Source organism: Arvicanthis niloticus, chromosome 11, assembly GCF_011762505.2.
Source record: "Arvicanthis niloticus isolate mArvNil1 chromosome 11, mArvNil1.pat.X, whole genome shotgun sequence".
Lineage (NCBI taxonomy): Eukaryota > Metazoa > Chordata > Mammalia > Rodentia > Muridae > Arvicanthis > Arvicanthis niloticus.
Window position 1 is genome coordinate 10,016,157 of NC_047668.1, and position 17,117 is coordinate 10,033,273.

Below are 17,117 nucleotides of genomic sequence, written 5' to 3' on the forward strand. Positions count from 1 at the left end.
GAACCAATGATTTAGGAGGTGGAGACAGGGGAATCACAGGTTCAAAGCCATCTTTGGCAGTGTATTAAGTTGGAGGCCAGCCTGAGATCCAAGAGACCTTACTAAGAAAAGAAATATCCAAATTGAAAATGCCATGATTTATTTAGACAATTTTTTATTACTTAGCCAAAGCATCTCACTACTTTAAACTCAGGCAACTGTGAGATACTATTAAAGAAAAGAAAACTTGTTACATTAATGAATGGTGACTTCAGGTTCCATGTGACACCTGCTAGGAGACCATAGAAGTTCTGCCAAAAGCACACTCTGGAGCCAGTCAGGTAACTCATGATGATGGATGATTAACAGACACTTAGTGTGTGAGACAGGCGGGACCCTAGCGTGGCCTCTGCATGTGGAGTGTGGCTTTTATAACACTCCTCCGAGACGGGAACTATTACTGTTCCCAGTTACAAAGGCAACTAAGAACTCCTGACAGATAATTCACAGTGTCCTGTGGTGACCAAGGGCTTGGGATTCACTGTAACCCACAGGATCTGTCTTGGTTTCCAGCTGTATAGCCCAGTTGCACCACAGCTTGCAAAAGACTAGGATAATGAGACACCCCATGGTTTATCTAGACCCAAACTGCCACATTGTAAAGTGGCTGGGACCCCAGGTTGAGACTCAAAGATCTGTACTCTAGTAGAAAAAAACTATTGTTTGCTCTCCAGGATACCTGGCACGGTTCCTGGAGGATGCTGTGCTGGACAATTCCCTACTGAGAGAACAGAAAACCACGAGGTGACCATATGGCACTGACTGCAAAATTATAGACGAGTGAACAAAATCACAAGGCACAGGGCTGTTTGCAAACAGGAGTTGACAGAGGTTCAGTGATATTTAACCTCTACTCACTTGACAGCTCCTCCTCTGGCAAGAAAAAACTATACTGAGTCCGTTCTGAACTCTCAGCCCGCGAGCATGGCTATGGTGGGCTGTACATGTCGGGGGGAGGGGTGACTCAGTGGTTCTGAGCCTCATGCAAACTCGAGTGAATGGCTTGAAAAATCAACATTTGCAACAAGCCACTTAATTAACTGTTGGGTGGCCAAACACCAGTGTTCAACACTACTTAGCAACGAAGATTAACTACAACTCAGAACACAGCATGGAATGACATTGAGAAACATTACCATATACTGTCCACCATGCCATGGCAAGAGTTTTGAGTGCCTCGGCAGTGAAATAATTGGAGCACACCTGCAGGTGCTCAAGAACTGGCTCTCCAGCAGATAAATGCATGCCTGAATTTACTTAGATAATTGGATAATTTTAATGTGTAATGTGACTCCACTGTTGATGCCTTGACATCTTTTAAGCCTGGCCTTTCCCAACTTTCTGCTTGGCCTTCCTCTATTTAAAGGAACCAAGCACACTGGGCCTCATTCTGTTGTCACCCTTGGAGGAGTCACACCATAAAGCTGCTCACCACAGGTTCCCTGAAGCCTGAACTACAGCCACCACTTCCAGCTAAGCTGACCGGCCTTGGAAAGGCTATGGTCCATCTAAGTAATGGGATATTACTCAGCGGTAAAAAAATAAATGGGTTCTCAAGCCAGGAAGAACATGCAGGTTCTGACGGTAGACAGCCTCAGCACTATGTAAAGAAGCCCATCTAGAGAGAGGCTGGTTGCCCGATTGCCAATGTGTGGCATTGAAGAGCAGGGAGGGATGTAACTTGCGGGGGGATTCTTAGCGATTTGAGATGACTACATAGTTCTGTATGGCAGCTCTACAGAGCTCTTATACAGACAGAGGATGTCCCTCAGGTCTGTGCTGCCTTTCAGGAGTTTCTTTCCCTTCCTGCCTATTGGCTTCTTCGTGCCTGTTGAGCACGAGCCTCGTGTTCTGGGCTGGGCAACATGGACCAGGTCAAGCTGAGCTCTTTGTGATGGCACCTGCCTTCCTAAGTAGATTTTCTTTCCTATCTGCTGCCATCACTCCAAGACCAGAGGATGTGTTCTCCTCTGGTGCCCTCATCTCTGACCATCCTGATTCTAGGGTTAATCCAGGGTACCACATAGCTCTATCTACTGAAATCCTGCTGGCCTAGGGATTGCACTGGTGCTCTGCCTGACTGCAACGGCAGGGGTGGAGGTAGTGTGGAGCCCAGGTCTGAGGATTCTACTTAGTTACTCCCCGGCTTCTCAGCAAATGGCTGTCTATGGCTGGAGACTTGCTCCTTCTGCCACAGATGAGCTCTTCCCTGACCTGTGTAGGAGAGAAACATGTTTCCCTCCATGGCATCTAGGAGCTGTCACCCAGTCCTTCATCTGAGCATGTAGCTAAGGAGGGGAGGCTCCATTACTCCCCAAAGCCAGAGGTAGTGGGGAACCTGCCCTGATAGCCAACATTAAAGTGCTTGCAGCTTCTGTCTGGCAGAATCCCAGAATCATGATTCAAGTAGGTATCAGGCCTGTCACTGGCTCCTGTCCACGTTCAGCCACTGCAGCAATGGTGTCCAACAGCTGTAGCAGCAGCTGTCACCTTCAGCTTCTTCCTGGGCTATGGTGATTGGTTCTGTCTCTGTCTACAGGGGTGAGGGTGGAATTTAACGTGTGACTTCATTTCTTGGCTGGGTAAGAAAACTATTATTGATTTGAGTTTGTTCAGATTGTTATTGTTGATAGAAAAGAAGTGGAGATCTTGGAACTTTGAGTACATTTATATGAACCTAGAAATTCTTGTTTGATTTTAAATAAAAAACTTTTTTTTTTATAAAATAGCATCCATTGTGCTAAAAATTAATTAATTAATTAATTAATTAATTTTTTTTAAAAAAAGGCCAAGTCTTCTGGTGGCAGCCTATATAAAAGACATGGAAGAAGAACGCTTTTGCTCTTTCTTTGTCTGCTTGCTCTCACACTCTCGCTGGCAAGTCCATTCCTTCACTGGCATTAGAGCCTAGTTCTTTAGGATTCTGAAGTATACTGAAGACCAGGTTAGATATCCATCCTCACAGAACGAACAACTACTGGATTCTTGGACATTTCATTAGTAGACAGCCATTGTTGGACTAGCTGGACCACAGCCTGTAAGCCACTCTAATAAATTCCCTCTAGAGACACGGATGGATGAATGAACAGATAGACGATCTATTATGTTCCTCTAGAAAACTCTGACTAGTATACCTAAAAATAAAAATATCATGAAAATGTAAATGTTTTTCAAATGTAACAGACCAATTATAGTAATTCAACTTACTTCAGCTACTTGTGATTTGAGAGATTTTGATTCATCTTCTAGGGACTGTATCCTTTTAGAAATATCGGCCATCTGGAAAGAAAGTGTCAGTCTGTAAGTCTTCAATAAGTCCCGTTAGCTTCAACACAACATGTATGTGTTAGGTATATTGTTAAATTAACATCAGTAAGAGTGAGAGCTCAGATGAGGCTGTGTTGTAGCTTGCTTACCGTCTGCTCAGAAGCAGTTACACATGTAACAGTACGTTTCTCAATTTCAATGTACCATAGCACTTTTCAGGTTCAGGGTGAGCATACTAATGTCATATTTAAATCATCTCACACAAATCAAGATTTTCCTTACATTAAAATTTAAATTAGAAAGTTATGTTTTTAACACATTTCTAACTTTAAAAAAAAATACTTCACTAGGTATATGATTACTCAAGTAACATAGTTTAATGTTACTTTCACAACAAACATGGAAAATTTCTCTACAAATGGTCAAGAGAGCCACGTGTGGGGTGTACGCACTTGTAATCCTAGCAGGCAGGAGGTAGAGGCAGGAGGACCGAGAGCTGGAGGCCAGCCTGAGCTACACAGACTGGGCTATATTCTAACACCCTATCTCAACACATAAAAACAGTAAACAAAAGGAGTATGCACAAAGATCCATGGCCGCACGTAAAGAGTTAGAGCTGACATGAATGGTCACAGCTGGAGACGCCGCCCTCTGCCGCCTTCTAGATTCTATTGTTTATGTGCCTGAGGGGTTTTATTTTGATTTCCTTTGCTTTGGTTACACTTATTATTTTTTTTTTTGGTTGGTTTGAGAGTTTGATTTATTGATATTTGTTCATTTACATGTTTGAAGATAGTGTCTCCTCTCCTTATGCACTTTAGGCCGGCTTGGACCTCCTGCCTCTTCCTCTCGAGCGCTGGGATTACAGGCTTGTCACTATGGCTGGCATGCATGTAATATTTTAATCAATATCCTGTAAATGTGCAAAGTTCAATAACCTTCTTTTCATAATTCTGTTGACATGTACAAGACTTACCAACTCATCTTGTTCACAATGTCTAGCTCTCTCTTCTTCGAGATCTTTCTCCAGGAGTAGTATTTCGTCTTCAAGTTTAGATTTGGATCTTTCCAGATTTTCATAGGTTGCCTAAAACAGAAAGCCAACTCTAACAGCCAGACATAGGAATGTTTAGTTAGAGTAAAACTCAGTGAGTATAATCAAACAGGTGTATGACACCGTACACATCTGCTCTCTGACATTAAGATAGGAGCAGGTCTAACAGTTGCCAGCAGCCTCTATAAGAGCGAAAGCATTTCAGGCTCCCATCAGCTAACTGTTACAAGAAACGCAGGCAGCCCCTAAAGGAATCAATACAGTTGCATTCCAATAAAACTTTTATTTAAAAAAAAAAAAAAGGTGGAAAATCCACTCAGCACAGCTTGTCAACCTAGTTCTAAGGCATGTTTAAAAGCACGTTACGGGGGAAACGGCAAGTTCAATTTAATATAAAAATAATTAATTTAAAAATCAAGACTGCATCACCATATTTTCCATTGAATAACATATTTTCTGTAATCTTTTTAATTTAAAATGATTAATTATTAGATTGGTCTAATTGAATTTTAAATATGGTAGTTAACATACCTCTGATATTTGTGATCCTTCAACAAACTTGTTAAAAAGGAAGAACAAAACCAAGATGTGTTACAGTCGTTTAAAAGACTATTTACCTACAATCGCCCCAAATTTGACTATTCCATCATAGGACTAGTGATTTCAATCAAAATTATTCTATTGATTTGATTTTTACCTGCAAAGCCAACTGTCAAGCTTTGTAAAACTTGTATTACATTACAGTTTGTGTCCAACTACAATTACTATTCCTACAAATGTTTTCAACTAGAAAAATTAACAGAGTATTTTCTAAGATACTCAGTTTGGCCAAATCTCAACTCATCTGACTCATAATTATAAATCTGTTGTCATCATACCAAACTGCTATTTACATTACCTGTGACACCAAGCGTGAACAATGTCTGTCTTCGTCACCCAGTAACAATTTTTCTGTTACCATGCATGCAAAACAGCTTTTAAAACCCTTTATGCGTTTTGGCTTTTGACTGGTTTTTGGTGTTGTTTTCGTTTAATATAGACTTGGCAATCCTCCAGCATCAACCTCCCAAGTGCCAAGGTGGCAGGCATCCCTCACACCTGCCTACACTCCTTTCATTCTGGAAACTAATACATTCCCACTGGGATAGCGATTATAACAGAGGTTCACCAAAGAACACATAGCAGCTAAAAATGTTCTTGAGAATATTCACAGGTAACAAAAAAAAAAAAACCTTAAGGAATTTATTTGGAGTTTTTAATTTTGTATGGATTCTACAAGTACATTCTAAATCACAAGACACAGACTCTCTACTGAGGACAGACATGACGGACTCGCCACACTGGAATGAACACATAAACCAAAGGTACGAGACGAGGTCTGTTTTCTATTGTCTCATCATGAGGGGCAGGCTGCTTCTACCACGCAGGCTCACGACTCACCTTCTTACAACACTTCCATCTGGAACTCACTCCATCACATCCTAATCTGTCTGCTAGGCTGAAAACTATCATCGAGTTAACTATGTATCTCTGCTAAACTTTCATGTGAGTGACTGAAAACTCTCATGTCAGTGACATCATGTGAGTGACTGAAAACTGGCCATGATGGAGTTTATAACACAAAACTCAGAAAATGGTCTGTAGGCAGGGATTAAACATTTACTAGCATGCACTATTCATGATGTAAACCTCTGGTCTAATCCTAGTTAACACCTACTATCATGGGATGACAGATAGGTAATATGGCCACAACTTATATAATTTATTGTCTCCTGCTTTGCTTAAATTTATGAAAGAGTCCTATGTCTCCTTCCTGGAGCAAACAATGTCAAAAAAGGAATGGTCTCTTCAGTGCATTCTTAGGAATACAGAATAAAGGATTTCTTCCTATAAACCTATAGATTATGATAAACTGATTATATATCCCTCAAAACAAGTTAGCAATAAGAGTTCAAAGTGTCTTCATTTTAAATATTTTATGCTACTTACACATGTTCTATTTCCTCTAATTTTTCTGTAAGCTTTAAGATCCTAATACACCATTTCAGAAGATAACATATTTTTAAAGTTTGCTATTTAATAAGAATCTTTTCCCTAGCTTTTAAATCATATTTTGTTTTTTACCTCCAAACTTTGTGCTTCTGTTGACTCCTCCTCAAAGCTGGCCTCCTTTAAAGATGACTCTAAGCCTTCATACTGAATGAAACAAGGCAACATGTAAGTAAAACTATAAACTCTATTCCAAACTGCATCTCAGCAGGTATCTGTGAAGCAAGCTCTAAGCTTAGTTTTGCAGTCTAACCACTGTGACAAGCAAAGCCAGAACCCCTAACTAGTCACAACCACCAGGTTGGGAAACATGAAAAACTTTACACCTGTGACAAGCAAAGTTGACCCAAGTCTGCTGGAATACAAACTCTAACATCAAGAACAGACTGAAGAGCATCCAGAGATGTGAGCTGTCTGTCATCCCCTGAACAACTTAGCAGCTTCTCCAGCCTTTTCAGTAGAGCAGTGTGCAGTAACTGGCCATCATTTATATCATATGACAAATAAGACAAGTAAGGAAGATAAAATTGTTAAAAGACAGAATAATCAAGGGATGAAAACTAAGAATAATTAAATGTAAAACATCACAAGATTAAAGTGAAGACAATGTTGCTTCCAATCCAGCTTCCTGCTAAACAACAGCTAGATAACACAGCAAAAGACAGAATCTGGCTGAAGCCTCAGAGAACTATTTAAACAGTAAAGATTTACGAGAGAAGACAGACCTACAGAAAGGCAAGGCCAGTGGTTCACACTTCTTTCTCCTTATAAAAGAGACTCACTCACACAGGCAGAGAACTAGGTAAGAATTTTAGGAGAATTAGAAACCACAAAGAAAGAATGCACATACTTCAGGACCTGCTAAGTCTGATGCACCTATATAGGCCAGCATCCTGTGCTTGTCTGAATATTTCAAAAAGTATCATTTTGGTAACTAAGCAGGATGAAGACACAAGTAGTCTGGTAACTACTGCAAAATCCTAGGTACTCTGCCAATAAGTAGAACTTAATCCTGCTCTCAAAAAGATTATATGCCCGATCATGTGGGCTTTCCGCTAGCACAGTCAATGTGATCCATCACTTCACCAGACCACAGCAGCAAACAATAACTCAAGTACACAGATCAAGAGAGCTCTGAACAAAATTCAGCATCCTTTTTTGATCAAGACTTGCACAGATTTATGTATAAGAAGTCAGTCCCTCATCACGATAAAGGTCATTTATGAAAGTCCAGCCAATACAACCAATGGAGAGGAGCTGAGAGCAGGGCAAGGGCATCGCCTCCCCCAACAGCTGAGTAACATAGTGCTGGAAGCCCTACTGAGAGCAGTTAAAGGAGACTCCACCGTAACCAGATCAAAAAAGACATTACCTCTATTTTCAGATAGCATGTGAGATAGCTATCTTGGTCATCAACCTGACTACATCTGTAATCAGCTAAAACCCAAACAGCTAGGTACCCCTCGATTTGACTGGATCATCTGAGATGGGAAGACCATCCTAAACCTAGACCACACCTTCTGGTGGCAGCTCACATGAAAGGGCATAGAAAAGGGAAACTTTTGCTTTTGGCCTGCTTGCCCTCACTGTCCCTGGCTAGCTCACCTGCCTGCTGCTGAGGCTTTCCTTGCTAGTATTAGACCTTACCTCTTCGGGATTCTAAGGTATATGGTTGACTCAGTCGTCTGACTCAGAGGACTGAGCAGCTATCAGATTCTACGATTTTCTGCTGGGAGACAGCTATTGTTGGACTAGCAGAACCGCAGCCTGTAAAGCACTCCTAAGAAGAGCCCCTTTCAATGTATATAGATTCATTTTATTAATTCTTTTGCTCTAGAAAAGCCTAACTAATATAGCATGTTAAATGTAGAGAAACCTCTAAGACTGCCCCCAAAACTACAAGTCCAACAAATGAATTCAATAAAGCAGCAGACAGTCCATGACAAATAAAGAACCAGCTCAAAAAGATACCAACAGCCTTGATTCACAGTGGTAGCTTAGAAGTGGTATTTGGGAGGCCAGGAATCAGAGTACAAGAAAGTCAGGATATAACACAGAGGAGTAAGTAAGAGCCACAGAAAGGAGAAATAAGACTACCTAGACTCTCTCGCGTCAGCACATCCAGTCACCGGACAGCAGCACCGAATCCTGCCAGGGCGTGCCCATTAAAGAGTGCAAGCACACGTCCAAATCCAAGGCTGGACTCAGTGAGGACAGTGGACCACAACAGACCAAAAGGAACAGGGAATTGGAGTGAGAGCCTTCCAAGACCCACCACTCTCCGGACTCAGGGCAGCCCACGGGAAGCGCCAGCTTGGGGGGCTGAATCTACCAGCAGAAGAGGCCAGCTCAGCAAACTACAGACACAAACGTGCCAAAGATGGGCACAGGGCCTGCGGAACTCCAACAAGCCTCATTCTCCAGCCCCTGCTGCCGCCCCGTGGAACAAGAGATTCCTTGGAACCAGGAAGGCGCTTGCAGAACTTAGGACAGCATCCAGATGGGACCAAGAGGCCGCAGCAGCACAGTCTGTGGCGACAGTAGAGCTAAGGGATTCACAACACCCCAGCCAGGCACAGCAGCGAGGAGCTACGCAGGTCCCAGAAAACTTGGGTAGTACCGGGTGCTGGAGGGAGCACTGACCACGAACATAACACCTCCACTTCATTTTATTCATTTGTGTTATTAATCTTTAATTTTAATTTTCCAATTATTTATACATAATTTTTAATTCTTAATTTTTTTTTACTATGAACACTTTTATTTTAGGTATTTGGTTCATATGTGGGAACTACCATCTTGGTGGGAAAGGCTCTTCAGTCTGTCCTTTTTTTTTTCCTCTAAACCAAATACACAATATTTTCTCTATTTCTTTCATACCTCTGATACACATGCATTTCCTCTTTTCTAATGTTCCCCTCTGCCCCATTTCCCAGTCCCCTTTCATTCATTTCTTAAATACTGAGACATAATATTTTCTCTATTGCTTTTCATACCTCGAACTCCTTCAAGCCCAGCACTTAAGAGGCAGAGGCAGGCAGATCTCTTTCCGTTCCAAACCAGCCCAGAATACACAGTGAGACACTATCAAAAAAAAAAAAAAAAAAAAAAAAAAATAAGCGCACATGTTCAGAATGTTTTGGTAGAACTGCCTACCTTCCACAGTGGTTGTATCATTTTACATTTCCACTAGTAGGTGAGTGTTCCAGTTTCTCTGTGTCCTAAGTGTGTGCTGCACTGTTGTTAGCACACTGGCTGAGCGCTGTCACAGGCTTCAGCAGCCTTTGCTTGAAGGCTAATGACACTGAGTATCTTTAAAGTTTATCTTCTCTGCAGGAAAGTTTATTCAGTTTGTTTTCCTGTTAGTTATTTATATATTTATGAGACAGCCTTAGCAGTATACCAGGCTGCCTTTGAATTCTCCATCCTGCTTTATCATTCTGAATGCAGACATTATAGTGTGTGCTGCCAGGTTAATACATCCTAGATACAGAGCCTTTACTAGATACATGATAACAAATACTGTGCTTGTCTCCTTTCTTTCTTTCTCTTTTGAAACAGTCTCCTATTATAGCCCAGGTTGTCCTTGAACTTGTAGCTAGCTCTCTTTCTGCCCCAGCCTCCTGAGTGCTGCGATTATTGGTATGAGGTACCATAGGTAGCTATCTTCCCCCATGCCCCCAATATCTATCTATCCATCTATCTATCTATCTATCTACCTACCTATCTATCTATCTATCCATCTATCAATCCATCAATCCATCTATCTATCTATCTATCTATCTATCTCTCCCCCTTTCACTTTTTTTTTTTTTTTGAGACAGGATTTCTTTGTGTCTTTGTAAAGGACAGCCCTGGCTGTCCTTCATTTACTTTTTTCATTTGGGCTTTGTATTAGCTTGCTAGGACATCTGTTGAGTACGAGGCCAGCCTGGTCTACAAAGTGAGTTCCAAGACAGACAAGGCTACACAGAGAAACTCTGTCTTAGAAAAAAAGAAAAGAAAATGTCTTACAAAACATCCTATAGAGACAGAAAGCATATAAGTAACTAGAACTATGTATAGAGTGAGAAAGCTGGATGGAGAATAATAACGAAAATTAGAGTTTCTTTGGGGTAATAAATATGTCCAAAAGCTGACTGCTATCATGGATATCCAAATGTGTGAATATAACAAAAGTCATTCCTCTATTTACTTTGGAAAGGGCATGAAATTTTACCATGAAGCCTAAGGTAATCTCACACTGGTAATCCTACTATAATCAAATTTGTAATGCTTTCAAAATGCTGGGCTTATGGTCATATATCACCTCAGCTGACTCCCCTAGAAACTTCACATGGGCAAGTCAACTGTGCTGCAGAAACTGCATCCCAACGAAGCTGTGGGACTAAAGGAATCCTAGGACTTAGCAGGTAGAGGCAGGAGGATCCATAAGTCCAAGGTTACCCTCAGCTACATAGAGTTTAAGGCCAGCCTAGGCTACATGAGACCTTGCCTTAACAAAAATGGGTAGGGAGAGCTATAAAGGTGGGTCAGTGGTTAAAAGCATGTTTTACCTTGCAGAGGACCTGAGTTTGGTTCCCAGCAACTACATTATGTGGCTCACAAATTCCTGTAACTCAAGCTCCAGGGGAACCTTCTGGACTCTGTGCTCACATGTACACACACATGTACACATACACACACACACGTATACACACACACACCACACACATATAATTAGAAATAAAAAACTTTTTAAAAAGAAGATATCTGGGAATAAATCTAAGGAAAAACACTGTCGCAAGCCTCAAAGATAATGTACTTTTAAAAATGAAGGAGAGGCTGGAGAGATGGCTCACTGGTTAAGAGCACTGGTTACTCTACCATAGAATCCCAGCACCCACATGGCAGCTCATAGCTGTCTATGACCCCAGCTCCAAGAGCTCTGATACCTTCTTCTGGATTCTGCAGGCACTATATGTACATATGGCACAGACATACATGCAGGCAAAACACCCATAAAATGTACATACATAAATGTATTTATTACATAAATCTACATAAAATATAAGAAAAAAAAGATTACGTCAGATATGTTTAGCTGGGCAATGATAACACATGCCTTTAGTCTCAGCACTTGGGAATCAAAGGCAAGTGAATTTCTGAGTTCGAGGCCAGCCTGGTCTACAGAGTAAGTTCCAGGGCAGCCAAGGCTACACAGAGAAACCCTGTCTCAAAAAAACAAAAAACAAAACAAAGAGTTGCTTTGGTCATGGTGTGTGTTCACAGCAGTAATACCCTAACTAAGACAGTCTGAAACTGGGCATGGTGACGCATTTATAATCCCAACACTCAAATGAGGTGGCTTATGAATTTGAGGCCAGCCTAGTGTACAGAGCTAGTTCAGGAAGCCAGGACTACACAAAGAGAGCCTGTCTCTTAAGTCTCAACACCTCAGAATGTTGTCTGTTATTTGGAGACAAAGCCTTTAAATGGTAACTGGTTAAAATGAGGCAGTTAAGACAAACCTAACCAGCCAGGCGGTGGTGGTGCATGCTTTTAATCTCAGCACTTGGGAGGCAGAGGCAGGCGGATTTCTGAGTTCGAGGCCAACCTGGTCTACAAAGTGAGTTCCAGGACAGCCAAGACTACACAAAGAAACCCTGTCTTGAAAAACCAAAAAATAAATAAATAAATAAATAAATAAGTAAATAAATAAAAAAAAAGACAAACCTAACCTAGTATGACTGGTATCCTAGGAGAGCATCAGGACAGAGAGAGGCACAGCAAGCAGGCAGTTCCATCTACAGGTCAAGGGACAGGCCACAGAATAAGAAAAAGCCTGCCGGACACCTCACTCTTGGACTCCTGTTTCCACAACTGTAAGGGAGTTCATTCCTGTGGCATTTGGTCATAGGAGCCCTAGCAAGCTAACACAAAGCCCAAATGAAAAAAGTAACTAAAGTCCTACATGATAGTAAGTAAGGATACCTTCACATCCCTGATAAGCAAAAATCTCCTCAACCAAGAAGAAAAAAAACAAACAAGAAGCAACAAAACCCAGACAAAATTACATTAATTCTAAACCTGTTTTCTTAGACGTCAAACAAAATAGAAATATAAGTCGCAGAAGATATTTGCAATCCATATATCTAACAAAACTCTTACATATAATAGATATAAAATGTTAATTTTGTTGTTGTTGTTATTTTGTCTTTTTTTTCCTTCAGAGCTGAGGACTGATCCCAGGGCCTTGCACTTGCTAGGCAAGCGCTCTACCACTGAGCTAAATCCCCAACCCCAATATAAAATGTTAAAAACGAAACAAAAACCCTGCTTCTATATGACATAAAGAGGATTGTAAGTGTCTTTAAAAGGGCAGAAATGGGCCAGCAAGATGGCTCAGTAGTTAAGGAGCTTGCTACCAAAACTGACAACCTGAAACCCAATCAGGAAAAGGAGAGAAGTATCTTCTACGTATCCCCTGACCAACCACACATGCGCGCATGCACAGGCACAAGTAGACACATACAATAATAATAATATAATTTTTTAAGGGTGAAAGAGACTTAAAAGGGCAACTTCATAAAAAGAATATGAGCAGTAAGCAAACCCAGGTGCTGCGCTCTGTCAGTCAGGGAGGAGATGGCTGAGAGACGCAGGTGAGGCGCCACAGACCTCAGCTCTGATCCCTTGCTCAGAGGCAGTAAGTAACACGGAGAACCACTAAGCCCCAGGGTCTGCCACCAACACTGTTCTCAGACATGCCTTACCTCCTTTTGAACAAAGCTGACTTTTTCAAGTAGTTTACATTTTTCTTCAATTAGTGCAGAAAGCTCAAGAGCAAGTCTTTTTTCTCTCCCTGAGAAAAAGAAAAGGAAATTATTGTGGTTAAACTATTATGTTTTTAAATTATATATAATGATGAGCTCTCAAATAGAAAAATAACAACTTACCCACATAAAATCGGCTTCGAATCTGAAACAAATTTTTAACAAAAGTATATTAAAACAAATATACCTTCAAGTAAATCTATTTCACTTCTACTGCCAGCTTACTATGGCCTCCCCACAGTGAATTACCCAGCAGCACTCTCTTCTGATGAAAGCACTGCTAGTGGGTCAGGTCTCCCACTGCTGTTATCATATGAAAGGCTCTGAAGCGGCCTCACTCTAAAGACACCTGCACTCACACCTGCTACTTCACTCAGACCCATGTTTCCCACACATATTTCGCCCTAACACGAAGTATTTCAAGGACCCTATTATTAAGACTCTTACTGTTAATAGCCAAGATAAAACAGTCTAAGAAGGGCTCTAGACATGAACCGACTCTAAAAAACCCATTCGCCTTTTTCTTAAGCTTCAGCTCTCAGTGAAGGAAGGATAAACCCACTTGTGACAGCCCTGGGGCTGGAGCAAAAGGATCAAGAGAAACAAACAAAAGGAAGATTTATATCACCTAGAAAAGACAGAGATAGAAAAGTGGGAGAGAAAATCAAAAGGACAAGACATCCTGGGATGTGTGTAAACAGGAAATATAGGAAAGGCAACGCGGGGCAGAGAGACTCCTGGAGAGCACCAGAAAACCATGAAAAATCAGAATGGTGTCAGAAGCACAGGGCCAACTTCTAAAAAGAAGTCTCAGAAAGAAAGAATATGATAGGACTCTCTCATTTAAAAAAAAAAAATGTAACTATGGGAATAAGCGATGCAGGGACTGGTGTGCACCCACAAGCCAGGGGGATGGGAATTAACCATCTGATTATTAACTGAATGAGTGGCCATTTTTTAATTCTAAATTGGGAAGTAGATACATCTGCTGGCTTTTTATACTGCTAAAAGCAAACACAGACCAAAAGAGGAGTGGAGGGGAGCAAGGGGGAGCAGGGGAGCGAGGGGGAGCAGGGGAGCGAGGGGGAGCAGGGGAGCGAGGGGGAGCAGGGGAGCGAGGGGGGAGCAGGGGAGCGAGGGGGGGAGCAGGGAGAGAAGGGGAGGAGGGGAGCGAGGGGGAGCAGGGGAGCAAGGGGGAGGGGGGGGGGGGGGGGAGGAGCAGGGGAGCGAGGGGGGAGCAGGGGAGCGAGGGGGACCAGGGGAGCGAGGGGGGGAGCAGGGGAGCGAGGGGGAGCAGGGGAGCGAGGGGGGAGCAGGGGAGCGAGGGGGAGCAGGGGAGCGAGGGGGGGGAAGCAGGGGAGCACGGGGGAACAGGGGAGCGAGGGGGAGCGGGGGGGGGGGGGGGGAAGCAGGGGAGCAAGGGGGAACAGGGGAGCGAGGGGGAGCGGGGGGGGGGGGGGAAGCAGGGGAGCGAGGGGGAGCAGGGGAGCGAGGGGGGAGCGGGGGGGGGGAAGCAGGGGAGCGAGGGGGAACAGGGGAGCGAGGGGGGAGCGGGGGGGGGGGGGGGAAGCAGGGGAGCGAGGGGGAACAGGGGAGCGAGGGGGGAGCGGGGGGGGGGGGAGCAGGGGAGCGAGGGGGGAGCAGGAGAAAGAGAAGGAGGAGGAAGAAGAGGAGGGAGAGGAAGAGAAGAGGAAGAGGAGGAGGTGGTGGGGTTTTGGTACTAGTGTGTACTATCCCTACAAAGAAAACCCTTTAAGAATCCTCACATATAAAAACACTTCTCTGAATCTATATTCAGTTTCTAATAACCACATATTACCCAGAACACTGTGGCCTAACTTATTTCCCTGAAATAACAATTAAGTTTCTCCAATTCGCTGTTTAATCTAAAGGCAAAATGAGGGCTGGAGAGACAGCTCAGTGCTTAAGAGGACTTGTTACTCTCATAGAGGACCAGGGATCAATTCCCAATACCCATAGTAGTCACGACTTCCTGTAACTGTAGCTCCAGAGGATCTAATGCCCTCTTGTCACCTCTGTGTGTACAGGGCACACATGTGATACATATATACAGGCAAAACACTCATACACATAAAATAAACCTTAAAAAAACCTTGAGAAACCCCAGACTGAACACTGTCTTAGCATGCAGTGGTTACTTACTGATCGGAAGCCTCTCCACAGAAACAAGACAGTGGCAAGTAGTCCAATGGTAAGCACACACACTGCCAATTCCAATGAAAAACCATTGGGGTTAAAGTTTGCTCTCATATCTTCAGGCAATGCTGCCACAACCTTCAAGACAAAGGAAGGTAGAAGGTAAGCCTGTGAGCAGCGCTGTCACAAAGGCAGGTACAGGAGGCGGAGGTCAACTCTATCAATATGAAACAGGCTGACAGATAACAGGAAGCATTTCTGCCTCTGACCACTTCCTTCTGGCATCTTAAAACTGCTCTCACTGGGTGAAGAGCAACAGTGTGGTCAAACAATGGTTTTCAAACCATTGAGGAATTAGGAAGGAACTGCTCAGAGCTTAACTCAGGAAGGTACAAGGATATGGAGAGTGCCAAGAAAAGATTATCAGCCAGTGACCTGGGGTAGGGGAGGTTCTTGACTACAAACTCCTATCTATATAAAATGGGGTCAAAGTAGCTCTCATTTGTCTGATGTAGCTGTCATCTCTGAGTCTCATTGCCTCGGTCAGCTAACCTAGGCCTAGTCCTGAAAGCTTCTAGCAAACTTATCTAGGCCTAGAATGTTTTCAGCCTCTGAGACCTGCTGCTGAATAAGCTCACCCCTTCCTAATTCTTTCTGATTTCTGGATTTCTGGTTCAACTCAGCTGCTCTGGCTCAAACTCCTCGACAAGCTGACTGATTCAATCTGACTTCTCTCTCTGTCTCTGACTGAATTGCTCTGTTTTTTGGCCTCAAACTAACTTTAGCAATACATTCTTATCTTCTGGCTCCTTCATTCTCTGGCTTGTTCTATCCTCACAGGTATTTAGTTTGTTCTCTCTCTACAACCTGTCTCTGTACAACTGTCCTGGTAAAATGCCTTCATCACCTTTTTTCCCTTTGCTCCTCTTTCTCTTAAACAGCTTCTCTTTCCTCCCTTCTTGTGAGAGTTGGGCATATCAAATCTTTCTCTGGTTCTTCACTTTGTCTGCCACTCAATTTGACATCATTTTTCAAACATGGTTGTTTCCTTTTACAAACTAACTTTACCTTCAGTGTTTGGAACTAAAGATGTACACTAAGGGCATGTCTATTTTCCAGCCAGAGAGATTAAAGGTGTGTGCTAAGGCTGAACAGAACTAAAACTAGAAACGGGAAAAAAAAAAAATCTCAGATTTCACAGTGTGATCAAATATCCTGCAATACACTGGGTTTGACAAAAATTTCCCTACAGGAGAGACACACAGGTCTGCAGTTTGCTGAGTGGGAGCAGGGGAGTAGTCATAAAACAACTGATAGAGCTTTGAATTTGAGACTTGAATCCTTCCCTCTATTTCTCCTTACCTTGGGTTAAAATAATTCAGTTTGCTCACAAGGACAGATATTCAATAGAAAGCAACTGTTCCCACCACCTCTCCTCAAAGCCCACGACAATATAAGCCAGGCCTCCTTACATTCCTTCTGAGAGGCTCTTCCACGACACACCACTTCGGCTCTTTGAAAAAGAACCAAAGAATGATCAGGCTTGATTCTTTTCAGGCATCACACAGGCTGGCTAGACCCTCCACAGAAACCTTCCCCTTGGGGGCCTGACAAACACACAAACAAACCCTCTAATAGTTATTCTTTTTAAAATCTATTTTTAGCTATTGTGTCTACACAGCCTCCTTCCAAGTTGCTATCTAGTTTATTAACATAATATTACAGAAGCATGTGAT

The 17,117-nt window shown here is 42.7% G+C and overlaps 1 protein-coding gene across 18 annotated transcripts in view; it reads right to left on the reverse strand.

The window, feature by feature from the left end:
* Mia2 (MIA SH3 domain ER export factor 2) overlaps nt 1-17,117 on the reverse strand; it is a 102,825-nt gene that overhangs the window by 47,133 nt on the left and 38,575 nt on the right. For 7 of the 18 annotated variants that reach the window (XM_076941841.1, XM_034513918.2, XM_076941844.1 and 4 more), the window contains 7 exons: nt 15,388-15,519; nt 13,348-13,369; nt 13,165-13,253; nt 6,485-6,556; nt 4,892-4,918; nt 4,283-4,393; nt 3,247-3,318 (listed from right to left, as the gene is read on the reverse strand). In XM_076941841.1, the coding sequence (XP_076797956.1) occupies nt 3,247-3,318; nt 4,283-4,393; nt 4,892-4,918; nt 6,485-6,556; nt 13,165-13,253; nt 13,348-13,369; nt 15,388-15,519 (525 nt within the window). The remainder of the gene's footprint in view (nt 1-3,246; nt 3,319-4,282; nt 4,394-4,891; nt 4,919-6,484; nt 6,557-13,164; nt 13,254-13,347; nt 13,370-15,387; nt 15,520-17,117) is intronic. The other 11 variants (XM_076941842.1, XM_076941838.1, XM_034513930.2 and 8 more) reach the window with 3 other exon arrangements.